General features: G+C 39.0%; 1 protein-coding gene and 1 non-coding gene across 18 annotated transcripts in view; both read left to right on the top strand.

Annotated features, from left to right (window-relative positions):
- OSBPL6 (oxysterol binding protein like 6) overlaps positions 1-27,459 on the top strand; it is a 216,125-nt gene that overhangs the window by 167,834 nt on the left and 20,832 nt on the right. For 9 of the 17 annotated variants that reach the window (XM_070798890.1, XM_070798885.1, XM_070798868.1 and 6 more), the window contains 8 exons: positions 136-239; positions 795-887; positions 5,259-5,333; positions 11,005-11,170; positions 14,653-14,786; positions 15,611-15,634; positions 22,040-22,147; positions 24,016-24,153. In XM_070798890.1, coding sequence (XP_070654991.1) covers positions 136-239; positions 795-887; positions 5,259-5,333; positions 11,005-11,170; positions 14,653-14,786; positions 15,611-15,634; positions 22,040-22,147; positions 24,016-24,153 — 842 coding nt within the window. The remainder of the gene's footprint in view (positions 1-135; positions 240-794; positions 888-5,258; positions 5,334-11,004; positions 11,171-14,652; positions 14,787-15,610; positions 15,635-22,039; positions 22,148-24,015; positions 24,154-27,459) is intronic. The other 8 variants (XM_070798906.1, XM_070798899.1, XM_070798894.1 and 5 more) reach the window with 8 other exon arrangements.
- Positions 11,433-11,575, top strand: LOC139179242 (small nucleolar RNA SNORA79). Its single transcript, XR_011563646.1, has one exon. It is a non-coding gene; the product is annotated as a small nucleolar RNA SNORA79 (small nucleolar RNA).

The following is a 27,459-nucleotide window of genomic DNA, read 5'->3' as shown; positions in this document are numbered from 1 at the left end:
ATTTGCCAGTATCGTCGTCCTTAAACATAAATCTACCTGATCATATTTGCCATAATTTGGATAGACTGCCTGTTATTATCATCACCACCACTTCCTGCCCAGTTGTAACATATTTTTATTTCTGATCTGTTTTAGACCTTGCACACTGCCAGTCGAACCTTGTGGAACTTAGCAAACTCCTGCAAAATTTGGAAATACTTCAGAGAACTCAGTCAGCACCTAACTTTACTGACATGCAGGTAAACATATTATAGCTGCTGGTCAAAGGAACTTAAAATATTCACTCAGAATTTTTACTGAATTGTTATATGAATATATAAGGCAATATTTAAAGGGACGTAACTGTAATACAGATTAGCTTATATTCTGGAGCTATTCTTAATAACTTTTTGAATCTTGGTGTCATTGTGTTAAGATGTCTTTTTTAAAATGTTGTACATTTGAATACAGACTAACTAGAAGTGAATATCTGAATCATTCTTCCACATTTATGTTGCATTAGAAATGATAATTATGAAGGTATAATTTGGGTACTGTAAGTACCCAAATATAGCAGAAAAACACCAAAGATCTCTAATCCTATTTTCATTTTGTATAGCAGAAAAAGATGTTTTGTTTTTGTCTCTGCTTTTAATACCCTTTATGCATCAGATGCACCTTCATCTCCTGGCTGGTTTGCTTTAGGTATCTAACAATGATTCTTTACTAACTTGCTGTGCTCTCTTTGTCTATGCCTGTATTATCTGTGTTAACTTAATAATGCTTTGTTGCTTTTAACTATTTATGCAATGTAGGCTAACTGTGTAGATATTTCAAAGAAAGACAAGCGGGTCACAAGACGATGGAGAACAAAAAGTGTCAGCAAAGATACAAAAATACAACTGCAGGTACAGACCTTACTTTTCCTTCATTCATATTTATAGATATTTTTTAAAATATTAGTATTTACATATCAGTTCTTAGAACTTTAAAAGTTTAAGCAACTGTTAACTGCTTTAAAGCTAGTGCTTCTCAAACTGAGTTATATTATCTAAAATAGTGAGAAATCTATTCTTATTTTGACATAAGTAAAAAGAATTTAAAAGAAAGCTTAAAATTATGTAATACGGCTTTCAAGTGGCATTTTCATTCTCAATTATGGCCTTTGAACCATTAAAACATATTTTAACAAAAAGTCACCTTAAAAATCTAGACTACAAATCAAATGGGTTGTAATGAACATTTATATATACTAAATCTTAAAGGAGCCTTGTATGTGTTAGTGTTGTCCAATGTTATATCTATCAATACATGACCTTTGTCCAATGTTTTATCTATCAATACATGAGATGAAGACTGCAATAGGTTAGAAATGAACAAACTTGGGTTCTAGTCTAATCACTGTGACTTCCTGGCAGTATAATCTCATTTATTTCTGTTAAATTGTCTGGGCTTCCATGAATTTCTGGGTAAAGTGGTAGAGTTGCATTAATCGTCTCTGAATTACCTTTCAACTCTAAAATTCTGTGATTCTACAAAAACAGATATTATTGGCCATCAACAGTCACTTTTAAAATTGAACTAACGTCTTCATGGTTCATAATAAATTTCCTTGAAATTCATTTAAAATAAGTTATATGAATAGTTGAAAAATTTTAAAGTAAAATCCTCTTATGTCATTGCATTGCAATGATATAAAATATGGTAAAAGCCTACAACGTCTCATGTCAAAATTCATGTTACTTTGAAATCTTTAAGCTTGAAATTTTACCACTCCAGTCCTAACTATATATTAATATTATAAAGGACTCTTGCCCTGCACAATCAGAATTAGACTTCTTATCTTGCTTTTCTTTTTATTATGCTGTAAATCAATCTGTAACACAAAGAAGGACTGCTTTTTAGAATATTTCAGTGTCTTTTAAATAAGAACAATAATTCTTCCTTAATTCTGACTTTACTGATAACATTCTTTTAATTCTAAATGTGTAAATAACCAATTCTTTGTTACTTTGCTTACTAATCTGATTAATTTGAAAATAGATTTTTGCAAGCAATAAAGATTTTTTTTTTTTTTTTAGTTAGAATGTCCACATTGTGTGAACACAATTTTTTGTGGTCTTTTGTTCAGTATGTTTTTCTGTTTTTTCCCTTCTATTCAGAAAATTAATACTGTAGAGACAAATGTGCCAAATGATTTCACAAGGAAATTGCCTAAAATTGCTTTCCAGAGTACCATATTTTTGAGCAAGTGATTGTCTAGTTTTGTGTGTGTATTTTTAAAACATAGTATCTATGGTTATCATAGGCAGGGAAAGAGAACCTTAATTGTAAATAGAAAAACTGGAGAAGGCCAGCATCATAGGAACATGCACAGTTGTGGGTAGATACCATTTCAATCTGTGTTTTATAAGATAGCCCATTGAACATTTGCCATTCACAAGTACGGTCTGGAGTAGGTTGGTTCTCAGTGAGTGAGCACAGTATCACTGGCTGTCTTCTTACAGTTTCGAGGACCACCACCGTCACTGAGTCTTTTTTCCTGAAGGAAACAGAATGCCACTCTGAATAACCCTCCCATTCACAGGCTGTGCTTTTCACTGTGTGGAGAGTTTGATGAAGGTTTTTCTTTTTTTTTAATCATCAAAAGCAGTTGTTCAAAAAGCAGGACAATATTCTTCTTTCATATTTATATCACATTTTGGGGTTGATTGTTTGTTCTTAAAGTTTCATTTATGTTCTGTTGCCTTGTTTCTATTTTGCCAGAGAGTGGCAAAATGGCCCTTGTGATTCTAGTTCAGTCATTTGGGGGAGAATTGAAATCATTTCATCCCCATACTCAAAGAAAGTGTTAAACTTTCAAAAGTAGGAAATTTAGTTCCAACTCCAGTGGAAATAAATAGACGAAGGGGTGGTGGTAAGCTGTTAATTGTTCCCAGAAAAACCTCACTTCCACTTGAATTGGTAAAACAAAGGATCGTAGGGTGAATGCTACAGAATTTAGTACAACTCCTAGACTTTTTCTGCTCACTCAAACCAGCGACCTTCCAAGACCCCTTAGAATGCTCATTCTCTATCACTGCGAAGTTACCAGAAGTTTCTTCACCATCATACCTTACTGGGGAACCATAAAAATCAGCCAGCGATGACTATGACTGATATGAATGTCATTACTCATCAGTTTTTTACCTACAGAACAGCATAGCATTTATTTTTGCTGTGATGGATTAAATATGCATATTTCCTCCTCCTGTTTTAAATGTTTTTTGACCGTTAGAACTGCATCTCATGGTTCCAAGTATTTGTTTTTAGTTCATAATTGTCTCACTACTTGCATCACTTTCTCTGAATGCGAGGCTATTTGTTGTAAATGGCTGATTTTTCATCTTCTCCATCATTTGGAACGTTTAGTCCACCAGCCATTTATGGAGGAAATTTAAACTATCTTGTGGTGGTGGTGGCGGTGGTCATTGTTATTTCTGTTGTTGTTATGGATCTTGTTTTATGGAACTTGGTCTTTAGCATTCTGTAGTTGTAATTTTTAATACACAGAGATAATTATAAAATAGATCATTTAAAAAATTGACCTCAAAAAAGTAAAAACTGAAGAACATGTTAAACGAGATGTCTGACTGCTTATTCTTACATAAGTAAACTATTGATTTGAATGTGAATGTTAAAATTTGGACCACATTTCTACATGAAGCTACTGGCAAGCTAGCTCAAGAATCCATTGAGTAATTCATTGGAGGCAATAGGTGTCCTAGAAGTCTCTGTGGAATTACCTATTAGGAAAAATATTCCCTGTGTCCCAAAGTTCAAATTTCTGGTTCTAATAAAAATCTCGGTATCATCATTATGCAATAAAACAGTTTGGTTGTGTTTTAAATGAGTGGAGGATGGCAAGAAGAGAATTATTTTATAAGGGTTGCTGGAGAAGAGATTACTACTAGATTCCCGTGTTGCTAATAGCATGAATTAAATACTAGGTCCCTAGATATTGGAGAGAATGAGGTATGGGGTAGCAGATAAATATCTGTTGTCATTCATTCATCCTGGATATCACAGATGCTCAAATTACACTGAAGAGTAAAACTACATTCTTTCTCATTTTTTTTTTAACCACAGTAGGCATAAAGAAATTTTGTATAGAAATGTTTTGTCTGACACAGATTATGTATGTGTGTTTGTGTTCAATAATCATATACATATATGTACATAAAGGATTTGTGAAGATGGAAGAGAAATGTGAATGTAATTTGGAAAATTTGAAGAGAATTGGAGATATAAGAATTTAAAATATTTTTCTGTTGTCCAAAAAGACTAACACAGCCATGCTGGGTTTTTTTTTTTTTTTTTTTTTCCCTCAGTCTGACTGTTATGTGACTCTGAAAACATTTCAGCTAATTGGAACTGAAATTAATTCTCACAACCTTGAAGAGTCAGGGTCTGTCAAATGCAGGCACAGTTGAGTTGATTAGAAGGAAATATTATTATCCCTTAATCCTGTCCACCAAAAAGAGAAGAAAGAAAGAAAAGCTCTAAGAGTCTTCTACTGGCGCATCACTAAATGAAACATATGCCTTCAGGTTTTCATAGCTGATTTTTATAGGTGTTGTCCCAACACTCTGAGGACATTGAGGTTTACCTTCCTATTCTACGGGGACTGGCTTCCTCCTTGGAAAATTCTTCAGTCAGAAAATCCCAATACCATTCTTAATACTGAATCCCAGAGACCTTTATAGGAGGAGAGAAAGTGGGGAGTTGAATATTCCTAGTATCCTTCCCCTTACTTTTTCCTCCCAGCAAGAAACAAACAATTCTTCCTGGCCAACAGAAGGCTCTCGTGACAACCTGTTTGTTTTAGCCTTTGTATATTATTTATTTAGTCACCTTCCCCTGAACTTATTTTTTCCTTTGCTTCCATTTACTGAATGCCTTTTGGCTTCATATAACATGGCATTGCATGAATAAAACAAAAGGTACATTGATTTTACCTTGAAATCATAAGCTCTTCATCTCTTCATAACTTTCCATCTCCTTTTGGGGTAGGGGTTATGTTCAGCAAATAGATATAAGTGTTTGGGTGGTCTGCCATGATAAACTTTTCTCATGGCGTGACTGTTCCTTCAAGCTCTTTTCAATGCTAAGATTTAGCAAAAGTCAACTGCAGTTAAAAATTCTCCCTCTCCCTTGTCTGATTATCTTTCATCCTCCCATATCCCCCCCTCCCCCGTCCCGTGTTTTCTCCTCCCTCCTCTCCTCTCATTCACTGTCAGGAAGGGCCATCTGCGAAGGGCCAGTTCAGCACAACTCGGCGCCGGCAGAGGCTAGCAGCAGCAGTGGCTACAACAGTGAGTGGATTTCAACCTCCAGTGGGTGCTTAAAGAGAATGAGAAACTGTACTGGTGCCATCCCCTGCGCTAACGGTGCCGCTCGCGGGGATGCATCCAGCACAGCCCTCCTGGGTTGGCGGAGCTCGCACATGTTCTCTGACCGTCTGCGTGGCAGGCCTCTCACGCACACAGGCGTTTGGGTTTGCAATGGAAAACTATCATGTAATCCAGATCTCTACTCCTACTCTCAGTGTTAGAAACAGTTTAAATTCAAGGATGTATGTGGGATTTTCTTACATGGTGTGGGTTTTGGGAGGGGTTGGTTTTTGTTTGGTGTGGTTGTTTGCCATCCTGATCTTAGAACCTTTGCTAACTGATTTCGATTTTTCTAAGAAAAGTCAGTTACTACAGACATAAGTTGTGCTTTTTTGGTCGCAATGTGACTGTTTGAAAAGGATGTGAGGATAAAGAAATGAGAGGGTACAAAAAGGTGAATTTTGATGCTGTCTCTCAGTGGCTATGCAAACTTACACTTAGCAAAGGAAAATTGTTTCCTGGAAAGAATATTGAGCTGAAAATCAGAAAACATAGTGTGGAAAGGAGAAAACCACAAAGTTAAATGGTGTTTAATTCACATCTAGATGTTGGTTTGGTTTTTTTTTTTTTTTAAGAGAGAATAGTATGGATATTAGGCGGATAGATGAAGTATTGAGATATATAAGGCAGATAATCAAAGCTTGCTTAGAGTAGTGAACTATCCACATGGAATATGAAATAGAATATGTAAACACAAGAACCATATGCTGGATAAAAATACATCTTAATATGTGCTTAATCATAATCATAATATCCTATCAACTGTGTAAATACAGAGTTCTGAGTTCATAGCAAACATTAGTTTTTTGGCTATTATATAATATTTCTTGATTTATAGTCTTGCTCTTGCTGCTGGTGTATTTTAAGACTAAAATTGCTGAAAAATATGAAAAGATTTTGGTTGCATTCAAGAAGAATGGATATTGGTGTATGGATTGTTGGTTTTATGCTTCGTAACTAGTGACTGACTCTTGATTTATATCTGGGTACTTAGCTGGATTGTTTGAGAGACAGAAATGATTTTGATTATGAAATGAACTAGTGACTTGGAATTTATTAGTGAAGTGACTGAAACAGTTCTGTGAACATTTGAACAAAGAAATATTTTAAATTGATTTCACAGTTAGTGGCTATCTTACACATGTATTCAAATAAGATGAATAAAGTATCTAATACTGACACGGTAGCAGATTCTGACAATAAATACATGTAAAATCAATTTAAAAATTCTTAAATGTAACCTTTTATTTAAAAATTCAGAAATCCAAATGATTATTAGAGAACAGTATCTCAGTATGGAAAGGAAAGGTCAGTCATTTTATGAAAATACAAATGTTTCCTTAAATAATATATTTCTAAGATGGCATGAGGGAAGTGATTGTATGTCTACTATGTTCATTTTTTAATTGCAGATAAATATATAATGAATATAATAAAACTGAAATTGGAACCTATTTGACTAGAATAGGTTTATATTTTTTTATTTGGAAGTGCAAGAGAAAAAGATTTTGAAAGATGGAAGAATTAATGCTCACCTTCCCCCCAGGGAAATGGTGACGACAGAGGTGAAGAGTAACTTAAAGCAACTAATGAGCAATGCTGCCACGTTTAGTCATGTATGCAGGAATAATTAGAGAAAATGGGGACTCTTAAACCCTCTAGGATCTGTACTTTTAATTCCATACCGGAGCAGAACAACATCTAGCAGGATCTAACAAAATCATTTCTGCCTCCCTCGGCCTCCTCACCCACATCTCAGCGACTTGTCATTGGCGACTCAGCCCTCCTGTTCCTTTGACTGCAGTGGTTCCCCTTAACTCCCTGTCATTCCTCCTCCCAAAACTAAAATTCAGTTCAGTTCAGTTCAGTCACTCAATCGTGTCCGACCCTTTGAGACCCCCTGAATTGCAGCACGCCAGGCCTCCCTGTCCATCACCAACTCCCGGAGTTCACTCAAACTCATGTCCATCGAGTTGGTGATGCCATCCAGCCATCTCATCCTCTGTCATCCCCTTCTCCTCCTGCCCCCAATCCCTCCCAGCATCAGGGTCTTTTCCAGTGAGTCAGCTCTTCACGTGAGGTGGCCAAAGATTGGAGTTTCAGCATCAGCATCATTCCTTCCAAAGAAATCCCAGGGCTGATCTCCTTCAGAATGGACTGGTTGGATCTCCTTGCAGTCCAAGGGACTCTCAAGAGTCTTCTCCAGCACCACAGTTCAAAAGCATCAATTCTTCAGCACTCTGCTTTCTTCACAGTCCACTCTCACATCCATACATGACCACTGGAAAAACCATAGCCTTGACTAGACAGACCTTTGTTGGCAAAGTAATGTCTCTGCTTTTTAATATGGTATCTAGGTTGGTCATAACTTTATTTCCAAGGAGTAAGCGTCTTTTAATTTCATGGCTGCAGTCACCATCTGCAGTAATTTTGGAGCCCAAAAAAATAAAGTCTGACACTGTTGCCACTGTTTCCCCATCTGTTTCCCATGAAGTGATGGGACCAGATGCCATGATCTTTGTTTTCTGAATGTTGAGCTTTAGGCCAACCTTTTCACTCTCCTCTTTCACTTTCATCAAGAGACTTTTAAGTTCTTCTTCACTTTCTGCCATAAGGGTGGTGTCATCTGCATATCTGAGGTTATTGATATTTCTCCTGGCAATCTTGATTCCAGCTTGTGCTTCTTCCAGCCCAGCGTTTCTCATGATGTACTCTGCATATAAGTTAAATAAGCAGGGTGACAATATACAGCCTTGACGTCCTCCTTTTCCTATTTGGAACCAGTCTGTTGTTCCATGTCCAGTTCTAACTGTTGCTTCCTGACCTGCATGTAGGTTTCTCAAGAGGCAGGTCAGGTGATCTGGTATTCCCATCTCTTTCAGAATTTTCCACAGTTTATTGTGATCCACACAGTCAAAGGCTTTGGCATAGTCAGTAAAACAGAAATAGATGTTTTTCTGGAACTCTCTTGCTTTTTCCATGATCCAGTGGATGTTGGCAATTTGATCTCTGGTCCTCTGCCTTTTCTAAAACCAGCTTGAACATCTGGAAGTCAGCCCACATGTTTTGAGTCTATCCTATCCTGCTGGTGCTTTTTATCTGGAATTCTCCCAGGAGGCTCCAGTCACTTGTTCTCCTTGCCCAACTCAGATGTGTTAGGGCAGCTGAGATTGCTCCCAAAGATAAGTACACCCAAGATGTTTCTGAGATTTGTTCTTGTTGATTCTTAGCACGCATGTCCATGATGGCCCACTTATGCCATCAGCCAGACCCATCAGAATAGGGGGATGGAAAAGAGAAACACTAGCGCCTCCCCATGCACTCGGTGCTCCCCACAGGCACCCCTGTGCACGTGATGCGGAGTAACCGCAGCAGAAGACTGTTTGCGTGGGCCCTGTGAGTTGTGTATGCTCAGTGTCTTCCTTATACCTGCTGTTCTCTTTCTCGCCCTTGTTTGCCATGTTTTTCTTCTCAGCGTCTGATTGAACTTTTAATAGAGAGGCCTTTATCTTAGGAGCAAGTCTGTGTCCTCACTGGACTCCCTAGGCCTCCGCTGCACCCGGGCCTCTCCCTACGCACTCAAGGGAGGAGAGCACTCTCCTACACAGTGTTAGTCCCTGGAGTGTTAGGGTTCCTGAGTGCAGATAAAACCCTTTTACATGATCCTCAACACATTTCATTTTCCACCATCAAACACCTACATTCCTTTTTCTCAAATGCTCTCCTGGTTCCTTGTATCCTGAAACCACATCCTTAAATCTGCAAACTCCTTGGTTTGTCTGTTTCCTCAAGTCACAGTCTCCACCCGTGACCTCCTCATCACCAGTATTTCCATGGACTCTCTCTGTCCCTCGTAGAGGGCCTTGGGCTGTCTGCTCTTTCTATTAATAGATTTAACATCACCACAGTCATGGTCAGCAATTTTCTTTATCTATCTTCAAACATTCTTCTACATAAATCATCCCATTCCTTTATAGATGTCCTAGAAAACCTCAATCATTATTGTCACAAAGTTGCCGGGATAGGATTCCAGCAAATTATTGAACCCAAGGACTCCATTTTCTCAAATGGGTTATCTGCACTTTAGTATCTATTCTCTGGAAGAGTCAGAAATTCAGTTCCTAATGAGATAAACAAGCTGTTGACACCTCCCAGTCCAGTGTAGCCAAGACCCCCATGGAGGATGAGAAAGAGTTACTCTGATGTCTCCAGATAATAAGTGCTTCAGATATCCTAGATTACCAGGCTTAGCTTAGCTGAATCTGAGAAAAAGCTTCATTCCCTCTTTCTTTCCTGGGAAGCCTGAATATCTTTTGAGATAAATAACTCCTTGCCAGGACCAAGCTGCATCCTAAGGACCCTCTTAAGTCTCAACTGCCATCACCCAGACCCACAAACTGCAGCTCAGGCTAGATTTTTGGGGGTCTCTCCCTCCCCTCCATCCTCTATGTCTTCTGTGCACATGCTTGCTTGCTCCCTCTTGCCCCTTCGCCTCCCTTTTTCTATCATGAGATTTACAGCTAAGTCAAAAAATGAGGAAAGGAAGAGGTTCTAGCATATCTATACATCAGATGAAATATTGGTTCCTTCCTCCTACAGCGTATTTTCTGTTAGATAGAGGATGTGAATTAGCTTTTAATTTATACAAAATTCAGCTTATGGAGGCATCTAAGTCTGGTTCTTGAAGGTTATTGAATGCATATCTGTGTAGTAAGAATTAGGGGAGGTTACTAGTGATCTGATTTACAAAAGGAATTGGCGTTCTCATTCTCCAAGAACGGTTGGCTGACAGCATTTTATAATGGTCAGGTAGAAGCTTCTAGAAGGAGAGAGAAGGAGTATTTTGCCCCCACCCATCAGAAGCCTAGCCCAAATCCGAGGGCAAGAGAGCCTCTAGCCATTTGGGAAAATCTATAGTAGTATGACTTTATTTTACTTAATGCGTTTTGGCCAGTTGATAAGCCACGTTCATGTATGTAACAGAGTTGTGTGTCATATACAAAAGTAACTATAGTAATTTATATAATATTTCATTTACAGATGTATTTTGATAAATCAATTTCAAGTTTAATTGCAGGTCTCTTTAAGCCATTATTATATGTAGTATTAAACTTATGTTTTATCTAATGACAGTGGAGCAAGTGAATCTTTCTGTATATGCACCTCTTGAATTTTTACCTGTTCAGTGAATTCTTGCTCCAGGCTCAGAAAGAAGTCAGCATAAAGAGCCCTCTGACTTGAATACCCAGCCTTTGTGAGAGAAGGTCACAGTTCAGATTGCTTTCTGCCAGTATTGTTTCAGTGGGTTCAGAGCTGAAGCCTGTCTGGGATTACGCCTCTTCTTCCTGTCATTTTGTCATCGTCTCTCCCTGTGACGGTGAACAGCCAGTGAGTCAGTAGCAGTACTAAATCAACTACGGGAAACTGGGATTCCCTCCCACCCGAACCACCTGCAGAATAGATGAGTACTGTCTCCAAGTGTGTCATCAGAGAGGAATCTGTTGTTTTGGAGAACAGGATACATCTTTTCTGTGTAAGAGATTGTGGGACAGTGTGCTGCTGCTCTTTAATTATTTGTGTCCTCCCTTTCCAGGTTCCTTTCAGTGCCACCATGTCCCCAGTTCGCTTGCATTCCTCCAACCCCAACCTTTGTGCAGATATTGAATTTCAGACCCCCCCTAGCCACCTCACAGACCCTCTGGAAAGTTCAACGGATTATACAAAGCTTCAAGAAGAATTTTGTCTAATTGCACAGAAAGGTAACAATAAGTGTAATGTGCCCTTTATAGTGGCTCTCTTCCTTGATGGGAAGTTGCCATTCATTCTCTTACCCTTGTCTAGGTGGTCATGGTGGCAAGGTCAAATGGTTCATATACTTATTGCAGTTCTATAGATAAAACACAGTGGGATATGATGACTGCTTCCTGGGAAAATGCACATCATAGGGTTTCAGTTTTGACTGAGGAAAGAAAGCATTATTGAGGGTGAGTAAAGGCAGAAAGACTAAAAAGGTGTTATCTTTGATGATGTTCCTCCTATTGCCTTCAGGCCTGACATTAGGGTTTTAGGTCATCATAAAATAAAATTTGCTTTTTCTTCACTCAGAGAATATTAGGGTAACGGGATTGTCTACTTATTCTCTGAATTTGCAGAGTCAAACACTTAGGGAGAAAAATAAGATATGGTAGGCAGACAAGCCCACAATACTATTCAGCATCTTTTTTTATCATGTCATACATACTTGTGAGTTAGCAGATTCTGTTTGAAACCTTTTTTTTTTTTTTTAATTAAATGGCACTCACTGATTTTACTTTACAGTTTGTTGGTAAGGAATCAAGAGGGCTCAGCTAAGCAGTTCCTCTGTCCTCCGTGGCATCAGCTGGACTCCATCTGTGGTATTCAGCTGGAAGCCTGGCTGAATGGTTCAAGGGGGCTTCACTGGCACTTTGGTTGGACAGCTGGAAGGCTGCACACAACTCTGTCCCTCTCCCCTCCCCTTCCAGGGCAGCTCAGGGCTCCAAGTGGAGTGGATTGCAATGGAAGTGGCCAGCTCTGGGTCTGGAACATTATCCCTTCACTGCTAGTCCAGATTAGAGGGGAGTGGACATCCAGCCCACCTTGGAGTCTCTTTTTTGATGTTAAATGTTCAGTAAGTCTGTTACAGAAGCTCAAATGCTGTCATCAGGCACAGAGAGCAGGAGAGTGGAGAGCAAGTGGACTGGACAGTCTTGACCGTGTTCGCTAGGAAGAGCCACAGCTCCTAAATTAATTCCCTCCCCTTAATGCTAAAGTATCTAAATTTCAGCCACTGAAATTCATTTTCTACCTTATAATAGTGCCTCCCCAGTCATTGTCTTTTGAAATTGTAATCTTTAGGAGAAAGACATTGTGTTGTTTTCAGTCACTAACACCTTATTATGAATTTTTCACATTTATTCCTCTGGGGCTGCTGGCAATAGGTTATAAAATATTCTTGAAAATGTGTGTTAAGTGGAATGTCTCAAGTACCACCCCCCTTAATATTCAAAAGCCCAGTGACTCGGGAAAGGTAGAGGTGCACCCTGAGGGTGTTTCTGAGAAAGCTGAAGTCAACAAAAATGCATACTCTCAAACCATCAGCAAGGATGTGCTACCAGAGAGTTCTTTAATTCCACCATCCTAAAGCAGCTAAAGTAAATCTTCTCCCCCCACCCACCTTTTTTTTCAACTGATTTTTCAGCTGAGATTCTGTAAGGCCAGCTCTCTTTCACCTGTTTTACTCCTTGAGCATTTTTATCTTGTCTTAGCCGGATGCTAATCATGTCATTAGACTAGAACAATGCTAAATTATTTATGTAACAGCGTAGATTTATGATCAGGAAGCCAGTAACTTTTGCTTTTAATGCGAGATTGTAGGAACAGGTAAAATGAGGCAACAAATGTGTGAATTAAATATAGCACAGCTTCTAAAGGAAGATGGATAAGTTTGAAGGTAGCCCCAGGAAAGCTTTATGTATTTGGTTGCACTCCTGAGGCTTTTAGGTAATCCAAGTTTCAACAGACTTGTAAAGCTTTTGTTGAAACAGCGTATTTTCTTTTCAGCTGTGCTTGGGGGAAAAGGTGGCTTTTAGATGACTATGAGTGAATTCTTTAGGAGAAGTTATGGATTTTGAAATGAATGAATCCACTTTTAGAGCTGCTAGTTGGGTTAATGTATTTCAGCTATCAAGTTATTACCTTAAAATTGATGACAACTAGAACATAGCACATAAATCAGTGAATTAATTGTACATTCTGTATGATGCCATTATTTTTCCCGTGTAATTCTGGTCACTATTTTCTGCTACATTTTTCCACTTCTTTTGAAAATAACCTTTCTCTTACAAGGAAATCCCTATTTCAGAAGACTTTACATTTTGCAGAAGCTGTTACTATAAAGATAAGAGTTGGAAATTCAACATTTTTGTGTTTCAAAATTAAAGACTGCCAGACATACAAATGTCTGTTGTTAGGTATGCAGAAACGAGCGTGGAGGTTGTTTTCAGTTGCGTTTATTTTGTTTTACTTTATTTCCAGCTTTATTGAGATAAAATGAACATGTAACATTGTATAAGTTCAAGGTATGTATGTTGATTTGACATACTTATATATTACAAAATAATTACTACCATAGGATAGCTAATATCTCCAACATGTCACATAATTACCATTTCGTTTTTGTGGTGAGAACATTTGAGATCTACTCTCTTAACAAATTCAGGTAAATAATACGGTACGGTTAACTATAACCATCCTGCAGATTAGATTCCCAGAACGTATTCATGTTATAACTGGTAGTTTGTACTCTTTGAAAGCACTTTTGACATCATGATGGTTTTGGCTGAGAAGGTAATGCAAGTGTTATTCTTAAGACCAAATCATTTCAACAAAACAGAAATAGAGTCACAGATGTAGAAAACAAAGATATGGTTACCAGCGGGGGAAGAGGGAAGGGATAAATTGGGAGATTGAGATTGACATATCCACATTATTGTATATAAAATAGGTAACTAGTCAGGACACATTGTATAGCACAAGGGGTGCCACTCGGTACTCAGTATTGACCTATATGGGAAAAGAATCTAAAAAATAGCAGATATATGTCTATTTATATAACTGATTTACTTCGCTATACAGCAGAAACTAACACAACATTTTAAATCAATGATACTCTGATAAATATTAAAAAAAAAAAAAGACCAAATCATTTCCTACCACAAAGAGAACTAGCTCCAACTTCTAAAACAGCTGTTTGATTTATATTTGCAAGACTCATAAAATGCCCTTTTTTGGATGCACACTTTGGGATGATAATTTGATAGTTCTAAATTATTTGCATGAGACGTCATTGTACACATAACTGCTCAAATATTATCATCAACTGTGGCAGAGTAAAACTTGTTCCCTTTTCCTTCTAAGAATTATAGGTTACTTTCTAAGTATTAAAATTTTAAAATTGGTATTTTATATGCTGCTTCCAAGTCTTCGTTGACTTATCTGGTACGAAATGCTAAAACTTTCATCCTGATTAATTACCATTCCCATATTTGTTTTGTATTTAGATATTCTGGTAGATTCCATTTTAAGGCTGACTTTCAATTAGACTGTAACATAACCTTTCCAGAAAATATCCACGAATGAGTTACAAGTGCTGAGAAGTTTATAATTCTGTTATTTTTCTGGATCCATTTGATCCTTGTCTCTTACTTTTCTCCCCACACAGTGCATTCTCTTTTGAAGTCTGCATTTAATAGCATAGCTATAGAGAAGGAGAAGCTGAAGCAGATGGTTTCTGAGCAGGATCACAATAAAGGCCACAGCACGCAGATGGCGCGACTCCGACAGTCACTGTCGCAGGTAAATGAGAGTGTTTGTATTATTCTCAGGACGTATTTCTAACCCTGCAAGCCAGCGATGGGGGTGGAGACAGTCCATCATGGGAATGGCACATCTGTCTGAAATCCCCCCAGCCATCGCAGTGTCAGTATTAAACTATATCACTTTTCTTCCAAAAGATATCAAGGTAAGCGTGACAATCAACCAAACTTGCTTGCAAACATAAATTCTTTTTTGGCTGATTTTAATGCCCCTCTGTGGTCTTATAAGGCCATCCCTGGTTTAAAAAACTAATGCGTTTATACATGATTTACCTACACGTGTAAACTGTGTTCCAGATTATGTCCAATCCAGCGTCAGATAAAATCTACCAGATCGTCCACACTTAGTATTTTTCCTACTTATGATGCATTTTAACCTGTTGAAAACTACTGATTACTATTTTTTTTTTCTTTTTTGATTTGCACTCTTAGGATTTTCTTCCTATGTTCCCTGAATCCAGACTCTAAGATTTCAGTATATATTTTACACTATAATATGTTCTAGACTCTAAAATTTCAGTATATATTTTACACTATAATATGTATTACTTAATATATATTATATTGATCTTATTAATACTAATCAAATCCCTATCTATTTCAAGGTTGTGATTTCTGTTAAAAATCCTTTAAAACTACACTTCTGCTTTCTTAAAACTGACCACTTCCTCTGAAATATTTTCTTCACTGTGTCTATAAATGCACCTTTAGAATTTCCTTTAAGACTTCAATGTTGTCACTGATTTTGTGTGAGAACTCAGTGATTACATAAAATGTTGTTCACTTCCTGGTGCCTTGGATCAGAGCGAAGGAGCGAGCAAATCCTGGGTAAGTGGTTTTCCATGTGGGTCAGCTCCTGCTTGAACAGTTTCCCTCTCCGTTCCTGCAAATTAGACCTAAACCGTCTCACCGTGTTTTATGTACCTGAACTGTCAGCCTCTTTTCGGTGTTGAGTTTCATGTTACTGAATGCTGTTGTCTGGGCCACACTTTCTGCTGTTTGCCATTAAACACTGTCAGTTGAGGCACATATGCTGCTTGGAAACTCAAGAGCCTGCGCATTCAAAGCGGCAGCTGGGTGCCAGTTTGCAGAGGGCTTCCTTCACAAGCACACTTTAATGGTCTGCCCTGGCCTGATCTCCTGTCATATATCTGTTGAACACCTTGTCCATCTTAATGGATCTACTGAATCATGACCCTAAAAAGGATCATAAGTCAGAAAGATCAAAATAGTGGCTAGTAAGCATCTTGTATGTCATCTTGCAAACATGTCAAATACACTTTTGTTCCCCTACATGTTGCAGTGTTTTATTCAGATGTACTAACGATTGAAGGCTTAGTGGTATGAAATAAGCTTGTACGAAGAAAAATAAGAAAATGTGCTTGTTTCTTGCTTGCTTGCTTTTTATTTGCTTCTTGGTAAGGCAGAGAATGGGCTTCCCTGGTGGCTCAGCTGGTTAAGAATCCACTTGCAGTGCGGGAGACCTGGGTTCTATCCCTGGGTCAGGAAGATCCCCTGGAGAAAGGAATGGCTACCCACTCCAGTGTTCTGGCCTGGAGAATCCCATGGATGGAGGAGCCTGGTGGGCTACAGTCCATGGGGTCATGAAGAGTCGGACATGACTGAAGCGACTGAGCAGCAGTAGCAGCATAAAGAGAGTTATACCCTATCCACTAGAGAATTCCATTTTTCCAGTTCTGTGTTCCACAGCATTTTGGCTGTGTTTACATCCTTGTGTCTGTATATACCTTCCCATTGGGTGGGGTCATTTTCTCCTGAGCTCTAGGGCTCAGGAGAGAAGCCCAAGCTGGAGAGAAAGATGTGGATATCCCAGTATCTTGGTGAATTTATAGCTGTTGATAAATTGTGTTTTCAGTCAGAAGAAAAGAGGTTGGGGGTGCTGCCATAGTAAACATTAGTATTTAAAGGACAAGCTGAAAAAAGAAAAGAGAATCCTTTGATGGAAAGCCAGGGGAAACCACTGACGAATTTACATAGCAATGACCACTGAGATCAAGAAGAAAGAGTTTTGATAATTTTGAGAACGAAAAGGTTAACAGGATCTGATTTAGCAGTAAATGATATATGGACTGAAAGTCAGCCTTGAAATTTCACAGTCACCTCAGTTTGTTTGTATCATAAAGGGGAAGAACTAACAGATAGGGAGACATTAAAGATAGGAAACAATTAACTGATGTAGCCATCCTGGTTGGCTAGCTCTATTATTCTCATTGTGCCTCTTCAAATATAGGATTTAGGATTGAACAAGATTTGAAACAGCTTGAGTATATTGAGACAGCTGTTTTGAGTGTTTTTATATTAATATAATTTCACATTACAGTGTGATTTCAGGTAGCCTAAAGACACATCGTTGATCCTTTTTCAAATGTCATCAGTTAGAACCCAGGTTTTTTTAAATGAATGATTTCCAAGCCAAATCTCCTCCTAGAAAGGGAAGGAGAGAGACTGTTTAAATAACTTCTTAGATTAGTCTAACATTTTGGAACTTATTTTTTATTTGACGTAAGTCCTATTTGATATATGTCTAATGGTTAAAATGCTGCTTTTCAATAAAGCTTTTAAATATAACAACTTGGCAAATTCCATCATCCTTTTAGAAGGCACATAGCATAATAAAATATATAAAATTAGCATTTTTCACTACATGCTCAGCATAAATTGTTACCTGCCTTGAGTGTGTAATGATTTGCAAGGCTGAACAGTGTAATGAATTTCTCTTCTATAGTAATATTTCATCCCTGATCTATAGGTATACAGAGACATGCATAATTCTGATATTTTACTCCCATGAAGCTTTAAAAGCAAACTTTTACACCTGAAAGGCAGCACAGATGTTGGATTTACATCTGTAGGACACGGTATTTTATGTGGCATCTCTCCTTTTGTAAATGACTTGATTTCACGTCAGCTATAATTTTGTGTACTAAACACCAAAATCAAATAATACGTAATAGGACTATGTAAACTCAGCACCCTAGATTACTGTAGTAAAAGACTCAGCGTGACTTGAGTCTGTCTTCAGTGCATTACACTTGTCACTGTTACTAGTTTGATTTCTGACCCCAGAGTTTGTGCACAACTTGTGCTAAATGCTTTGGGTGTTGGGTTCATACAAGTGTGAACAGTACAATGATTCTTGTACTCCATCTACAAGTGTTATATTTCATTAAATCAGTATGGCATTCATTATTCAATATGCCATCATTCTGTGCACTACTAAGAAAGAAAACACCACTTTCAGTGAAAGTGGCCAGTGCTTCAGAGGTGTTAGTTTTGAGAACTGTGCATCTTAGAATCAGTGAAATGCGGTATGTATGGGAATGTAAGCAAAAAATTGGCTTACGGCACATGGCAGCATAATTAAAATCCAAGGCATAGTATTTACCATCCTTCCTGTCTACAACATTTTATACATCCAAAATAAATATTCTATGTTAGAGTAAATGTTTTAAATATATTTGTTCCTGAATTTCACAGTTCCTGAGAGTTGGCCAAATTTGTTTATGAAGATATTCTTCATAGAATCCTTTACATTTTTTTTTAGCTATCCAGTAACTTTAAATCAGTGTCATTTTGGGCATAATTTGATGATGTTTATTTAAAACCTTCAGAGTGTTTTATGCGTTGGTCCTTTGGTTCATGGCTGATATGCGTAATCTAAGGGAGTAACGCTGACTGTAGAAAACCTATGCACATAAACATTCATGGCAGCTTTATTTGTTCTAATAAAAATCAGTAACAACATCATAAGTGCCCGATAGTAGGAAAATAACCACTTATTCCACAGCTAACTAAAGTCACATTTGTGAAGAGTTTGCAACATAAAATAAATATCTGTATACCAAGAATAAATAGCGAAGGATGTACAGTATGTTCCCATTTTTTGGGGTTCCCATTTTTTTAATGTGAAAAATGCATAAGAAAAAAACTAGAAAGAAATATACCAAGCTACCAAAAGTCGGTTGATTGAGTAGTAAGATATGAATTTTTAGAAATATTTTTCTCCTTTTTTGCATTTTCCAAATACACTATCTTAGTATTTGTTTATTTTAAAATAGAAAACAAGGTGATTTTTGAGAGCTAGCCATGATTTGATTCTTGATAGCTCTAGCTTTGACAGTTGGCATACTCACATCCTCACTCCTTTTGAACCAGTTTTGCTTTTATCTGAAGAGTAAATCTTCCCAGAACCCGCAGTTCCGTTCAGTAGAATGCATTTGCTACACCAGACTCTCCCGACTCTAAGGTAAATTCTCACCCATTGTCTGCCGGGGTGGGAAAATGGTAGTTAACAGCCAAGGAAGTGAGGATTTGGGCAATTCATTCTGCCTCAGAGCTTCAGGATGGTACTTCCTTCATAGCTTGGTCAGGAATGCTGTGTTTCGTGGGTATATGGCACTTGAGTGTGTATGAGGTTAGGGAAAGTGAGCGTGCCTTGTGGAGAGTTTGTGCTGCGGCCTGAGCTCGCTCATGAAAGCAGGTGTGAGACTTACTAAGGAATCCAGGCATGGTTCCTGAGCCGAGGCTGCTTCCCGCCGCTGGGCCTCGGCCGCATCTGCCCCTCCTAGAGCAGCGTCACTCCTCGCAGGTTTCCATGGCTTTCTTGCTCACGGGCTGGCACCAGTGGCTGGCGACCTGCCTCCTTTTCCCTCGCCTTCCCACCGTACAGGCTCCTTGGCTGCTTTCTGTGTATTCTTCCTGCCATCACCTGGACTCCTCTGTGTTAACGATCACCAGTAGTGAGCTTCAATGGGGGAAGTCACAAAGTGGTCCTGAGTCCTCATGGTGCCCGGTTGTAGCCACCTCCCACTGCAGTCTGTGTGACCGAGGCAAAAGGCGGAGCCGCCCTGGCAAGGCACACACAAACGGGCTGCTGCATGCTCTGCGTCTGCTTACACTTTCCACCCTCGGGGTTGCCAGAGTTGGAATAATACTTATTTCCAGGCTTTTTTGTGCTGTGTAACAGCATTTTTCTACCACTGCATATATATGATGAACACATTCATGTCCTATTGATATTAGCAGCTAGAGGCTACCTTGTGGTGCCTTCACACACACCTGTAGGCAGGATCACATTTCATAAATATTAGATGAGATGAGAGATTACATGGGAGTTTAACTTTCTTAAATATCCAGAGCAAGCAATTCTGCAAGTGTCCTTATAAATGGAAAACTTGTGTTTTAAACTCCCACCTGCTGGGGGGAAAAAATTAAAAAAATTACTCGTCCTTGCCCATGAGTTTTTGTGGGGTTGTTTTGTTAACTTTATTCCAGGGCAGCAGAAGGTGTTGTCACTTTGGAGGAACCCTTAGGTGAGGTTTGTGTGAAACTCTGAAGTCATGAATGTGATTCTGCCATTAAAACCATCAAACAATGTACAAGGCCTCCTACTTCCAAGACAGCAAAATATATCTGGGTCCAATTATATCAGTAACTAAGATGACTTTCAGTACACTTGTGGACAGAAAAACAATGAAAGAACAAATAAGCATATATAGTTGCAAAGAATAGGAGTGAGGCAGTACTTTTTTTTCAAATTTCAACTGTTTGAGATTTTGTTCCAGGAAAAAGATCCTGAGCACTTTTGCAGAATGTAAAGGTACTGGGAAGTACATGATTTATTTACTAAAAATGTAATCACCTTTTTTCTCACTGACACATCCCTGTTTGCTCAGCGAACTGGACACATATTGCCTGTCTGCAATGTAATGACGGTAGGATCTGTGTCCACCTTTAATCCATCAATACCTGACAGCTCACAAGACCAAATGTATTCTGTTTTACACGTATTTTACAGACTGGTTCTAAAGACTTTAAATGAAAGCCGAAAGCTGTGAGTGAAGAATTTTCTCCTTGAAAAGAGAAAATCAAGGGAATTCCCTGGTGGTCTAGTGGTTAGGACTCAGCACTCTGACTCCCAAGGCCCTGGGTTTGATCCTTAAGCAGGGAACTAAAATCCCATAAGCTGGACAGAGTAGCCAAAAAAAAACAGCTGAGCAGAAAGGAAAGAGGGGAGACTGTTCTATGCTCCATGCTCAAGAACTCTGCACCGCTCAATACGAGTGTGAAGTTTAGCCAGTTTGTCATTTATCCCAGGTGATTGAATAGGTACAAATTTAGAGTTAGGCTGTTGTATCTGTGTGTGTATCAGTTTAGTGTATTCATTGACTCCTTATGAAGAAAAGCAGAATCCTCACTCCCTGGGGCAGCTTCACTCTTCAGTAAGTCCTGACATTTATCTTCCTTTCTGAAATATTCACTTCCATCTTCTCATTGCTAGATTTAATGGGAAGGAAAGGAGCAGTCCAGCTTTTCACTGGGCTTTGTCCTCACAAAGGTCTCTTACTTGGTGTAATCTATTCAGCTACATGTGTCTTCTGTATATGGAACAGATTTCCATGCACTGATGTGATCCACGAGCCTCTGTCCCCAGGGCCCCTATAGGGAGCCCATGTTCATGTAAATATGTTCCCTTTCCACCACACACGCTAAACTGGGGTACAGCAGATGGTGTTTCACTGCTGATTTAGGGTGTGTTAAGAATCATGATATGCAGACAGCTTAGTTTCCTTTCTGTGGTATGCTCTTTATTATGCTTGTCAGTGTCTACACTGTCCAGGGAAGGCAGCTTTGGTCTACACTTGAATTAGTTCTGCTGTACTGTCACAAGTATTAATTATGTGCTCCTAGAAAATGGAAACACAACAACTGTTTTCTTTCACCAGGTCAAAATACAGCTCTATGAAATATAAAGCCAGTTCATTGTTCATTCCATTTACAAATAATTTATAAGACATCTGGCTTTGAAACAACGCCCAAACTTTAGAAACTGGAACCAAAAAGGAAAAAAAAAGAATCAATAGTTTTTATCCTAGGGTATAAAATGTTATATGTATGTGGTGGTAGACTGGGCTTGGATATAGTGGGCCTGACTATAAAGGAGAGAAAATTCCATGAATCAATTTTATGAAATCCTTAAACTCTTTTCAACCCACTAATCTACTAAGTAGTAGTCTTATATTGCAAAAAATGAATGCCTTAACTCTGAGCCATTTCTTTCCTTCTTACTGGTGGGATCTGGCCTGTGGTGGCTCCAAAAGTTACAGCTAAAAGCATCCTAGACTTTGTTGTCTAAAGTGTGCCTGTGTGCTGGTTCTGCTTTATGTTTGCTCAATAACTTGCAATTACATGTGCGGTTTTTGTTATTTTAAGGCACTCAACCAGAATGCTGAACTAAGGAGCCGGTTGAACAGAATACATTCAGAATCTATTATTTGTGATCAGGTTGTTAGTGTAAATATTATTCCTAGCCCTGATGAGGTAAGATTCATTTTTAAAAGATATAGAATACTTACTTTGTAGCATCTACACCTACTGCATATTTTTATTTATTTTCATAAGGTTCTTTCACTACTAATACAATTCCCGGCATAAATCTTGTGTTGCTGACAGTTCAATGTTCTTTGGAGTGAAGGATATACATGAGCTTGACATCATTTATTGTTGGTGATCGGTTGTCTATTTTTATTTATTCCTGTGTTCATCTCATGCTACTGATTATTTAATTTATGTATACTCCAGCTTGTGACTTTTCTGTCACTCTTCATTTGAAATATTCATTATCATTAATGGTCCATGAAATGTTGAAACAAACACTTTTAGCAGAGAAGGTGCTAAATTAAAGTTTTCTAAAGGTTTGTTTTAAAAGTTCTGTCTAAGGAGAGAAGTCACCTGACCTTGCTAAGAAAATATTATTCGTGCTGCTACAGCTCCTGGTGATGATGCTAATAATGAATGGTTAACACGTGTCAAGTGAATGCTTACCATGTGCTTGGTATTGCTAACCCACTTTACATGTGTTATCTCTTTTGATACCCCCAACAACTCTCTGATGTAGGTGCTGTTATTATTCCATTTTTCAGAAGAATTTTTGAAAAAACAGTAAGAGGATAGGAGAACATTCAGTATTTGGACTTACTGTGAGTGTGTAGTTCCAGTGGCTCAGACAGTAAAGAATCTGTCTGCAATGCAGGAGACCCAGGTTTAATACCTGAATCAGGAAGATCTCCTGGGAAGGGAATGGCACCCACTCGTATTCTTGCTTGGAGAATTCCAGGGACAGAGGAACCTGGTGGGCTAGAGTCCAAGAGTCTCAAAGAGTCAGACACGACTGAGCAACTAACACGTTCATAAAATTATTATTTTTAGCCAGGAGAATTTGTACTTTGAACAGTAATACATGTAACAGGTGAGAGTTTTAACTAATGGTAAGGCCATATTTGCACCAAACATAAATTTTTCTAGAAATCTATAAGTGTAAGGGTTCTGCTATCTAACTGCTAAAGAAATACCATCCCCAGACAGCTTCTCTTGGATGTAAGTTACTGAACCTGTGTCCATCCACCTCCACGGGTCCTGTGATCTCTGATAACACTTATGCCCCCTCAACTGCCCAGAATCTAGAATATTTCTAAAATTTTATCAATTAAAAATTAGTTGACAGTCTCAGTTTGAATCTTCTTTTCAATTTAAAATGTGTACTAAATGTACTAGATGTTTAAAATGTATAGTTCTCTTACCTATTTTTCTGATTGCAACTTAAATTGCTTTCTTGAAAGCAATATCATTTGCTATCATTGTATGAATAAAAATACAGTTTGAAATAAGGTTCACTACTCTAGTCATATGTTTCATTGGCTAAAATTCATGATCAAATTGGAAAGTGACTTTTTATATCAATATATTCTGTCTCAAAAATTAGTCATAGAATGTTTTCTTAGCATATCGCTAGTGGTTTCTACAAATACTTTTTGAGTTGTAGCATACTGGTTAGAATATGGCTAGTAATGACAGGCCAAAGCATATGGCAAAGAACTTGTCGCCACAGTCAATTCAGGGTATTTTGGGGGCTCAACCTGTTATTCAATCCAGTAAATGTCAATTAAGCATAGATTTAAAATCTGCTCACCTTTTGTCTGCACTTTTGGATTCTTCAGGCATATTGGAAGGAAACTTATGCAGTGGTCATTACTGAGTTGCAAGTGAAAATTGCTTGTGCTCACCAGTCCTTTAGCATATGCTGTGAATTTTTCTAGAGATCTGGCTAGTACTTCATTGCCTAATTTGAACAAATAGCCATTCATACGCAGGAAGAAAGTGATCAGACTATCTACTTTTCTCTCCTGTAGGCTGGTGAGCAAATCCACGTCAGTCTCCCCCTGTCACAGCAAGTAGCCAATGAGAGCCGCCTCTCCATGTCAGAATCTGTCTCTGAGTTCTTCGATGCCCAAGAAGTGCTCCTCTCTGCAAGCTCATCAGAGAATGAGGTAAGGTTCCTGGATGCGTCAACCCCGACTGCTTCTGACCATGAGTTAGGTTAAAGAAAGTCAGACTTTAGAACTTCGTTTTAACATCATAATAAGATGTCCAAATAGTAGCAAAGCCAAAGCATGCAAACTGTATGGATTCCATTTACTGAGCCCTTAGCCTTCTGGACACCAACTCAATACTCTTAAATTTGATGAATAAAAAGAAAGAATCAAGACTTATTCTGATATACCTGTACAGTTCATTTTTCAGGGTAAACAGATAGGTGATAACAGCTCTTTATAGAAGGAGACTAGCTAATAAATGTAAAAAGAATGAGAGCATAAGAAAAATACCATTCTTATTTGTACATACAAAAACACGTCTTTGCTAGAGACTGAATTTGAATTTAGCTAGCATAACATCTAGCATATATCTAGTTGAATACTTATGGCTCCTAGAGGTTACCAACGGCTACCATGAGGCTTCCCTGGTGGCTTAGTTGGTAAAGAATCTGCCTGCAAAGCAGAAGACCCGGGTTCAATCCCTAGGTTGGAAAGATACCCTGGAGAAAGAAATGGCAACTCATTCTAGTATTGTTGCCTGGGAAATCCCATGGATAGAGGAGCCTGGTGGGCTTCCAGCCCATGGGGTCACAAGAATCAGACACAACCCAGCGACTAAACCACCGCCACTGGCTACCATTAAAGATTTATTGGATTGCTTGTCATGCTTATGAATCTTGGCATGGTCTTGGTCAGGTTGCAGAAATTCTTTTACTGAAATTTAGTCAAGTACACTTTGAATTTTTTCTTTTTTGATGTGAGAGAAGCAGCCAAAACTCTTTCCTACGCAATTGTTTTAATTTTGTCATTTGAGATTGAAATCTGTAATGCATTTTTACAAAAAGGGAATGAAGTAATTAAGTAAGTGTTAGTTGCTCAGTCATGTCTGAGTCTTTGTGACCTCATGGACTATAGCCCACCAGGCTCCTCTGTTCATGGAATTTTCCCGGCAAGAATACTGGAGTGGGTAGCTATTCCTTTCTCCAAGGGGTCTTCCCGACCCAGGAATAGAACCTGGGTCCCCTGCATTGCAGGCAGATTCTTTACCATCTGAGCCACCAGGAAAGTCCAAAAGCAGATGAAATCACTGATAGATGTTATTTCCATATGCATCAAAAATAGATTGGAAGGAAGCATCCTGACAGTAGTAGTTCCTTTTGGACATTTGGTATTACGAGTGATTTTAGAAAATAGAAATAATGAACACATATCACTTTGATATGGAGAAAAGTTAAAATAGAATTGTTATATCAGGTACTAAATTTGTTACCACATCAGACTAAGCACCTGCCTCTCCAATTCCAAGTCATAGATTAACAGATTCACAGATATTCCCATTCACAAGGCAGAAACTAGTTTAATTATTCATAGACAATTGATGTTATCAAATAGACAAAATAATCCTGTTTGCTAATCATGTCTCTTTCCCTGGAGGCAAATCTGCCCAGGAAGCGTAATTATGGTTAGGAGGTTGGTGAGCAAGGAAGGAATGGGAGCAGGAGAAGTGAGCTGAAGGCTGTGAGGGCCAGGATGTAATTGCTCCAAACTCTCATCTCCATTTCGGGGATGCTGTCCCATGTGGTGGGGAATTAGTGTCTGTGGGTCAGTCTCCACCCTAGGGACCACAGTGCTGGAGACGTGTTCCCAGTATTTCTTTCTTCTCTGATTCTCCCTTTTCTGGGATCCCATTGCTTGTCCTTATTCAAGCAAACTTGACTGTACATTATCTAGGCGTTGACCCACCATCTGATGACCTCATACCTTTCTGAGAGCAACCTAATTGCCCTATGTCTAAGTTTTTGGGGGCACATCTGCCTGGGTGCCCAGTTGTCACTTGCACCAGCCACTGGCAAGACAGAAATGAAGATGTGAGGTGGGTTATTGTATGGGTCCAAGCAAGGGGGAGGTGCCACCACAGGGAAAGAGTGAGCCCATTGGCCAACAGAGGGGCAAGGTAGCAGAGGACAGAGGCGCATGGAGATGATCCATTCGTGTTAAGGCACTGTGAACTTAGCAGACCTCTCAGCGGAGGTACCCGGCAGCCTTTTGGATATTCAAGTCTACAGCTCAGGAAGAAAGCAGGTCTGAAGAGAAAGCAGGCTTTGGCTTGGGATCCACCTAACCACCTACCTGTGAGACACTGCCCTCTGGGTGCTCCGCAGAATCTCTAATTCAGCATGTCCAAATGAAGTAATTAACAACCCCTTTACACGTGCGTGCACATGCACACACACACACACACACCCCAAGGGAAAAAACACAAGCCTACCTCTGCTTCTCATATTGCCTTTCTAAGTACTTTTCTACCCAAGTGTTCACATCAAATACCTGAATTTCCTCAGGATTTCCCTTCACTCCTCTGCCTTCCTACCACCCACCACCCACACTGATTTACTCATCAGGTTCTGTATTCTGTCACCTAAATAATCTCAGATACATATGTTTTCCTAAGAAGAGTTTCACTGCCACTCCTCCCATTCAATCCTGCATTGGCTCCCACCTATATTACCCTGTCTATCTCCATAACTAGCTTTGCTGCCCGCTTTCTTTCCGCCTTGAATCCATTTCCACTGGGCAGCCTGGTTAACCTTTCCAAAATGCAAATCTGATGGTGTCTCTATTCCCCAGTGTTCCTAGGATGACGCTAAACTCCTTAGCTACCATACAGAGACTCATAATCTGTTCTCAGCTGCAGCCGCTTGGAACCTCTGTTCTTTCAGAGCCATCCAGAGGCCAACGGAGCACTTCTTGGAGTTGTCAGTTTACCGCAGACACCCCCTGTCCCTGGCTGATACAAGAGGAGTAAATCTCTCCTACAACCCACGTGGGAAAGAACTGAACTATATGTGTGTTCCTTGCAACTGTATCTTACAGGTTTTCATAAAATGCCTGTTTTTTTTACTCAGATCTCTTCCCTTTATCACAGCACTCAGTCTTAAGTATTTGAAGAGGCTGGACCAGGAGATAAGCCCAAGTGACAGGCACCTCAGTGTTCTGAAGGTTGTTCTTCCCCTTTGGCTGAGACTTGTTCCTGAGGCAACTCCGTCTGTCCAGGTTTCTGAGTTACCTTGTGATGAGATGCCCCCGGAAGGCTCCTCAAGTCTCCATACCACAGACTTGGCCAGCCCACCTGGTTGGTTCACTTTTTGCGTGAGAATCTAGTAGCAGCTGCAGGATGGGCTCAACTGCACATTCTACATGACAGCTGGCAAAGGCTGTTGGGCCTCTGTGTTGCAACCCACCTTGGTTGGAACACTTCCA

This window comes from Bos indicus, chromosome 2, assembly GCF_029378745.1.
Source record: "Bos indicus isolate NIAB-ARS_2022 breed Sahiwal x Tharparkar chromosome 2, NIAB-ARS_B.indTharparkar_mat_pri_1.0, whole genome shotgun sequence".
Lineage (NCBI taxonomy): Eukaryota > Metazoa > Chordata > Mammalia > Artiodactyla > Bovidae > Bos > Bos indicus.
This window is presented reverse-complemented; position numbering and strand designations above follow the sequence as displayed.